Below are 8398 nucleotides of genomic sequence, written 5' to 3'. Positions count from 1 at the left end.
AGATGATCATTGGAGTGTATATACCAATAGTACAAACATCTAAAAGCTGTGTATTGTACGAGTACAAATACGGGTGCATACGAGTAGAATTGTTGATGAAACTGAACGAGGATGTAATTGTAAGCATTTTTGTTAAGTAGAAGTATTTTGATAAGTGTCTTGAAGTTTTTCAAAAGTGTATGAATACATATTAAAACACTACATGTATATACATTTTAACTGAGTCGTTAAGTCATCGTTAGTCGTTACATGTAAATGTTGTTTTGAAACCTTTAGGTTAACGATCTTGTTGAATGTTGTTAACCCATTGTTTATTATAACAAATGAGATGTTAAATTGTTATATTATCATGATATTATGATATATAATATATCTTAGTATGATGTATATACAGTTAAATGTCGTTACAACGATAATCGTTACATATATGTCTCGTTTCGAAATCATTAAGTTAGTAGTCTTATTTTTACATATGTATTTCATTGTTAATACACTTAATAATATATTTACTTATCATTTAACATAATTAACCAAGTGTATCAATATCTTAATATGATTCATATGTACCTAGTAAGACGTTGTTATAACGATAATCGTTATATATATCGTTTTCGAGTTTCTTAAATTAATAGTCTCATTTTTATGTATATAACTTATTGTTAAAATACCTAATGAGATACATACTTATAATAAAATCATGTTAACTATATATATAACCATATATATGTCATCGTATAGTTTTTACAAGTTTTAACGTCCGTGAATCACCGGTCAACTTGGGTGGTCAATTGTCTATATGAAACCTATTTCAATTAATCAAGTCTTAACAAGTTTGATTGCTTAACATGTTGGAAACACTTAATCATGTAAATAAAAATTTCATTTAATATATATAAACATGGAAAAGTTCGGGTCACTACACCATATACATTCTTAACTTGGCCCTGAATCTCTTAAAAGCCCCGTTGCAATGATGAAGCGTTTGTTTCTTCGCAAAATCATCTTTGATAAAATGATGTTCCTGTAAATGTTGTTACATATATATAATTAAACATTAGTTTAACAAATTCTGATACCTTTATGAAACAAAATTCTTATAAGTTATGATTTGATACCTTTATGTCCAACCATAACGCGTCTTTCTCATCTTCATATACTACTTTCCAATCATCCTCAAGAAAATCAATCCGACGCCTTGTAAGAACACCTATGTTACTGGAAAACAAAGCTTGATATTTTCCTATAGCATGCCCAAATTGGTCAAATTCAACTACAAATGGAATCACTGATTTTTCTTTAAGTTTGCTAACTCCTCGTTTAGGCCTATTGTTTTGGCTCTGTATACATTAAAAAAATCAATAATAAGAATCTAACAATAATAACAAGACTAATACCTTAACAATACTAGTAGTTCTAGGTATGCATACAATAGAATTGAAATCATAAACGTACCATGATGTTTGATGTATCAAGTTCTTGAATTTATCGAATTTAGGGGGTTTCTGCAGTTACCTACAGAGTTCGTGGGATTGTGTATAGTACTATGTAATCGCAAAACATCAAAATGATTAACTGACAGTTTGTAGTAGCGATTTGAAGGAGTTTGGATCACTGCTAGGGTTTGTGAAAATAATACAACAGTAAATGAGACTGGCGGTTTGTTTCAATTATGATCGGGTTGTTTTGTGTCAATTAGTGATGTTAATTAGGTTGGCGGTTAATTTGAAATTTTCGAGACCAAATGGTGGGTGATTTGGCCATTAAATTGATCTGAAGATTAAGAAGTTTAGGTATTTTACCTATAGTAAAATATTTCGTATTTTTTAATACACCGTAATAAGCTTGACCCGGCCCAGGCAAAAATGATCCGGTATTTTAAAAAATATCTGTTTAAAAAAAAGGCAATACAAAAAATCCCTCGCCTTCTCAAGTACCTCATACTGAGTATCTTTTCACCTGCCACCATCTCTGTACTTGCAATAGCGATCAACTACAACCATCTCCCGCCATGTCGAGCTCAGGTTAATGTGTTTTCTAAAACAAAATTTGTTGTTTATTAACTATAAGCACAGGGTTTTCCGAAGTGAAAACCTAAAAAATATAGAACAAAGTTTATCATCACATTTGTTTATTTTAAATCATGAAAATCAAACAACAGATCTACACTTCACATGTATTTATGCTTTTTTATTTGCACCTGAATCGATTTTATCTCACAGTTATGTGCATATATAATATCTGTGTTTTTCTTTGGAATTACACTCATGCAGGTGTGAGTCTGTAAATTTATTGTGTTATACCTTTAAGTTCATACCAAATGTTCATTTATGATATTGCACCTGTATATAATATTTGCTAATTATCTGCAGATTCCCAACAGGTTACTTAGGGTTTGATTTATGTTACAGCAATATGTATTGTGAACTTTCAAGCTACAATACCAATATAGTTTGCTTATGTTTAAAAATGACAGCATATACATTTTATCTAACCATTTTAAATCTAACAATTGATCTGTGATGTAATTGAGTATTTTGTTCTTTGTTTGCATATTAATGAATTGAATCACAAATACAGCTGGAAACAATGATGCCTCTACTAGTCAAACATGTGCACTCGCCATTGACCAGCTGAAAGGTACAACATATGGAGCACCGTTGATGTCACATACATCTTCTTCGACATACCAAGGGAAACTTTTTGGGTGAGTTAGATAATTTTTTAGAGAAACAGTTAAACGTATTTGTGTATATAGCAATGACAAATAATTATGAAATCATTAACAAATAATATGTCAATGTCATTTAGGAAATACCTGAGGACTTTAACCGCATCCGAGAACTCGAGGCTAGTTACACCTATATATGCTCGGATATGGAAGGGATATTCCATTGGTGGGACATAAAACAGGCCACAGATGTAACCAAAAAAAAAGCTTTTTGTTTCGAAAGGCTGGGAGTAATTTGTGGCTTTGAATGGGTACAAAGTGGGTGATAGGTGTATGATTGGGTTCTCCCGTCGGTACAAGAGTTTTTTCATGGTCATGGATGGAAGCCACCCACTTTAACAATCTCATTAGGGTCAATAGTCTTTTGATAGTGCAGCTTTAATAACTCTAATTTGTGGAGTAGTTATAGTCTATGTACGAATTACACGTGTACATGTTTTGATAACTTTTAAGTTCCTCACCGGAGAACAATTTATGTTTTAGATTTACTAATGTATGTAAGAATTCTATATTATGATATGTAAATTATGTTCGTATTTGATAGTCGATGTTGATGTTTGGTAAATTACTACCGTAATCGCATACAATTATTGTTCGATGTGTATGTTCGTTAATCTTGTTTAGTAATGGAACATTGTAGTTTACAATAAACTATTTTGTCTAATTCAAGTTTGATTATATTTGAAGTTGCGCGTCACAAGTAACAACCTTAAAAGATGGTTCACTTGTCATGGTAAATTGTAATGTAGTACATGTACAAGATTTTCTAATGAAATCTATGTTTTAAATGAGTCTATTGTTCCATCATTGGTAAATGCTTATTATTGCATTGAGTTGCAGATTTGTAATCAAAAGTAATGCAAGAAGTAAATATTACTAAACTTCATGCATCATTAGAAAACATTATCGTATCCAAAAGATTACAACAAATACATTTAAATACATGGTATAAGTGCAACAAAAAATATGTAAGCTAACAACATCCAGATTGTACAGCACTTATATACCAAAAGTAACTAACATTGTTTAAATCAACAAACTAAAGATAAAAGTTTTGTTGCTCCAGATTCTACGTGAGTTCATAATATTGACCAGGAATCACGCCATTGATTGTTCGGTACTCTGGAAAACCATAAGTAACTGCCAGATTTGGTTTCTTTTTCCCCGTCTCCTGCTTCAACCGCCACTTGAATTCATCACCATCATGATTAAAGCAATTCACATAACACCCACTCCTCAGTCCTGGAAGTCCAATAATCTCCTTTGGAAGACGCTAACGAAAAAGAAAATACATATTTAGCCAAAGGTTTAACCAAATTGTTATTATTTAATGATGAAGCATAAATTGATATGTAAAAAGATAAGACAAATAGTGTACCAGCATTTATCAGTTGATGAATGTTAAACTATAAAAAGATAAGAAGCGTACCAACAATTTACCAGACGGTATTTTGATAATCACAACACGTTCAGGATCATGATGTTGTTGAGGCATTGGTTCATCTTCTGAGGTATCACTTTCAGTATCACTGTCTAAACTATCATCAATGTAAATGATTTCAGAAATGGATTGGGAAGTTGATCCTCTTTCCCAGTTAGTAGAAACATCATCGTCCGTCAGGTGAAAAGTTAATAAACAACCCTTTTCTACACCATGGTGGTCATAAATCACCAGCTCAAGATTTTCCGAATCAGTTGCATAAAAGACCATACAATCACCAGACGCCACTTTAAGGTCTCTAAGCAACTCAGACCATCCTTCCCACATGATAACATCGTCTTCAACTGAGATTACCACCACCCTTTTCTTGTACCATCTATGAAAGTGAACAATCATTTATTGTTTGGGTCCAGAGTTTCCATAAGTAGTTGTTAACCATTCCTTTGGCAGTATCTACATCCAATCAAAAATAATGCTATTTTTGTTAAAGAGATATAAAACTAATTTGTTAAGATAATAATCATGTACACATACTAAATGTGTGTTACATATGCGAGAGCGAAAAATGAGCATACCAATCCTGGTTCATTTGGATTGTTGACGAATTTCATGAATGAAGGAAAACGTCTGTATGGAGCATTTTCATACATTTTTGCTTGAATTCGAGTCAATACACTAAAAGATGTGAATGGATCAAAAAAAATTCTTTTGAAACAGGTCAGGTGAGTAAATTGCCAACTCATAGTTTCTTTTGTCGATTCCAGTCATTAGAAGGATATCACCTTCTCCAATATCAAGATCATTCATGATCTTCAGCCAGCCATCGCCAAGTATCATACGGCTACGATCATTCATCGAAAATGTAACTTCAGATTTATATCCTTGCAGGGTGTGGTTGAAAACAGAATGTCTTGGAACCATTGTATCATAATGGTCAACATACCATTCATGTGGCAAAGCCTGTAACAAAACATAATAACCTGATATGTCTTACAATGGTTTTGCTGTATAAAATATATAATTTTAAGGTTAAAACAGAAACAAAACAATACCAGTTCAAGCTTATCTGCTAATCGTATTATGTGGATGAACGATGGTGGACGATTGTAGGTAGCCATAAATGACAACGTCAGAGAGTATTTCTGCTTCTGTAAAATCAACATATATGTACATATCAGTTATGTAGGTAACAATGATAATTATGGTCAAATTAACACAACTAGATTTAGGTAGAATAGTCTGATATTTAGGGCATTTCGTCTTTAACACTAAATATATTAGACTCTTTCTGCCGCATCTATTAACCACTTTTAAACCCTAATGTGTCAATTTTCTGAATAATCTAAGACAAAATGTGCATGTATATAACCTAATTTTAGATTATTGTTTCCTAATCACACAACTCGATTCAAGTATAATAGTCTAATTTTATGGTCATTACGTCTATAACAAGAATATTCGAGTAAAGAACAATTAGATAACTAAAAAAACCATATGTACCTGTATTTTCGACGATCCTTCAGCCGTGAGGACGAAATCGATTTCTTTCGTCAAATAATCGCCATTCTATGATGATGGAGTAGGGTGTTTCCGGTGGTTTGATAATGAAGTGGGATGGTTTAGGGTATACGAAGAAGTTGGATGGTTTTGTGATCGCGGTTTGTTCCTGGTATTAAAATTGAAAACTGTGCATATATATGTGTTTATATATATATATATATATATATATATATATATATGTATATATATATATATATATGTATATATATATATATATATGTATATATATATATATATGTGTATATATATATATATATATATATATATATATATATATATATATATATATATATATATATATATATATATATATATATTTGTTTTTTAGAATTATTTGTATTTGTATTTGTATTGTATAGATTGTTATTATTAATTTAAAAGGTAATAACATAAAGTAAATTTTTATGGTAAAAAAAAATTAATAAAAAAAATTAACAAAAGACATAAAAGACATGTTGCATAAGTCATTAAAAAATATACTCATGTTTGTACACAAAAAAGGTAATCAATCATATGTTTTAACAATTTTTATGTGTCTGCAACCTCGTCTCCTTCCTCATGGTCTTCTCTAAAGTAGATTGTATTATTTCCAACAACAACTTCATTCAAAGGTTGAACACCGACCAAAAATGGTGGTAACTCGTTAAATTGGTCGTACTCATCCTCATCAACAACGTTTTCGACACCAAAAATCCGTCGTTTTCCATACTGAACCACATGATATCTAGGATACTTTGGGTCTTCGATAAAGAATACTTGAGTAACTAGTTTTGCTAGAATGAATGGTTCTTCTTTATATCCTTTGGTGGAAAGATTAACAGTTGTAAAACCATCTTCATCAACTTGAACACCGCAATCATTATCAACCCACTTACACTTGAACAAGGGTATAGTGTACGAATTACCATAATCTAAATCCCATATTTCTTGAATGACACCATAATAAGATTTTTTAGCGATCCTTGATCTTTCTTCATGATTGACCATGGTGAATTCAGTTGACGAGGCTATCACCGTGACACCGCTATTTTGCGTTTTACTTCTTATCTTGAGCTTTAGTGTAAAAGGTATACCCATTTATGTCATATCCTTGATATTGGAACACATGTTTAGGGATGAATCCTAAAGCTTCGACCGTTTTATCAATATTTGGAAGTGTCCTCCTAACTTTGTCTTTCAACCATTCTGAAAAAGTTTTTTTATGTTGATTTGCCAACCACTTTGCACTCTTTTTAGGGTTTTGTTATCTCAAGAACGACATGTGTTCTTGTATGAACGGATCAATAGATGTAGTGTGTTGTAAGACATTAAAATGTGCCTCTTGATAAGCAGCAACATTTGAATAGCCCGTCTTGCGCCCAAGTGTCCCTTGACCTGATAGTCTTCCTTCATGACGACTTTGTGGAATCCCGACACTTTTAAACCCATCCATATAGTTTGTGCAGAATTCGATCACCTCTTCGGATGCATATCCTTCAACGATACTGCCTTCTGGTCGATTAAGGTTCCTTACATAACCTTTCAAGATACCTATATATCTTTCAAATGGATGCATATACCGTAAGAAAACTGGACCACATGCCTTTATTTCTCCTACAATATGAGATACCAAATGAACCATGACATCAAAGATAGAAGGTGGAAAGTACATCTCGAGTTCGCAAAGAGTAAGTATGATATCTCTTTGATATTCATCCAGCACATCAGGATCAATCATCTTTGAATGAATCATGTTGAAAAATAAGCATAGTTTTGTTATTGTGTGTCGAATACGGTTGGGTAGAATTTCACGAAGTGCGATAGGAATCATCTGGGTCATTAGTACATGACAATCATGTGACTTCATACCAAGTAACTTCAAATCTTTCATCGAAACCAACTTCCTAATGTTAGCAGAGTATCCTGATGGAACCTTAATACCATGTAAACATTGATAAAATTTAGTTTTCTCGACCTTCGACATAGTATAACAGGCCGGAGGAAGAAACTTGGTGGACCTTCCATAAATATCTTTAGGTTGTAGCTCTGGTCTGATATTCATTAATTCCATGTCCCTTCTAACTTTAATTCCATCTTTTGTTTTTCCAGGAATGTTCAACAGTAACCCTATCAAACTTTCACAAACATTTTTCTCAATATGCATAACATCAAGACAATGGCGGACTCGTAAATGCTTCCAGTAGGGTAATTTCCAAAATAGACTTTTTCTTCCAAATACCTTTGGTAGGACCAAAACCTTTCTTTCCCAACACAACATTTATATTAGCAACTTTGGAGAGTGTAGTTTCTCCATCCAATGGTGGTGGTAGTTTTCTATCCTCTATAGTACCATCAAATAAATCGACTTTTACGATACGGGTGATTCTCAGCAAGCTCTCTCTAATGCCCCATAAATGCCGGTTACTTACAATTTGTGAGCCATATCGAGTGAGTATTTTCCTCACAAATAGGACATGCCTTTTTTTCCCTTCGTACTATATCCAGACAAACTACCATAAGCAGTAAAATCATTAATGGTGCAAAAAAGCATTGCCCGTAGTTGGAAGTATTCTTTCTTGTATGCATCATAAACGTGTATGTCGGTACTCCATAATTCCATCATTTCATCAACTAATGGTTGCAAATAAACATCAATGTTGTTTCCAGGTTGCTTTGGGCCTTAAATCAAA

General features: G+C 32.5%; 1 protein-coding gene across 1 annotated transcript in view; it reads right to left on the bottom strand.

Moving 5' to 3' along the window:
- Positions 1–6972: 6972 nt before the first annotated feature.
- The window catches only part of LOC139851891 (uncharacterized), a 28524-nt gene continuing 27098 nt past the window's right edge, over positions 6973–8398 (bottom strand). Inside the window, exons 3-5 of the mRNA XM_071841092.1 lie at positions 8187–8387; positions 7948–8049; positions 6973–7835 (exon numbers count right to left, since the gene is read on the bottom strand). Of these exons, the coding sequence (XP_071697193.1) occupies positions 6973–7835; positions 7948–8049; positions 8187–8387 (1166 nt within the window). The remainder of the gene's footprint in view (positions 7836–7947; positions 8050–8186; positions 8388–8398) is intronic.

Source organism: Rutidosis leptorrhynchoides, chromosome 1 (assembly GCF_046630445.1).
Source record: "Rutidosis leptorrhynchoides isolate AG116_Rl617_1_P2 chromosome 1, CSIRO_AGI_Rlap_v1, whole genome shotgun sequence".
Lineage (NCBI taxonomy): Eukaryota > Viridiplantae > Streptophyta > Magnoliopsida > Asterales > Asteraceae > Rutidosis > Rutidosis leptorrhynchoides.
This window is presented reverse-complemented; position numbering and strand designations above follow the sequence as displayed.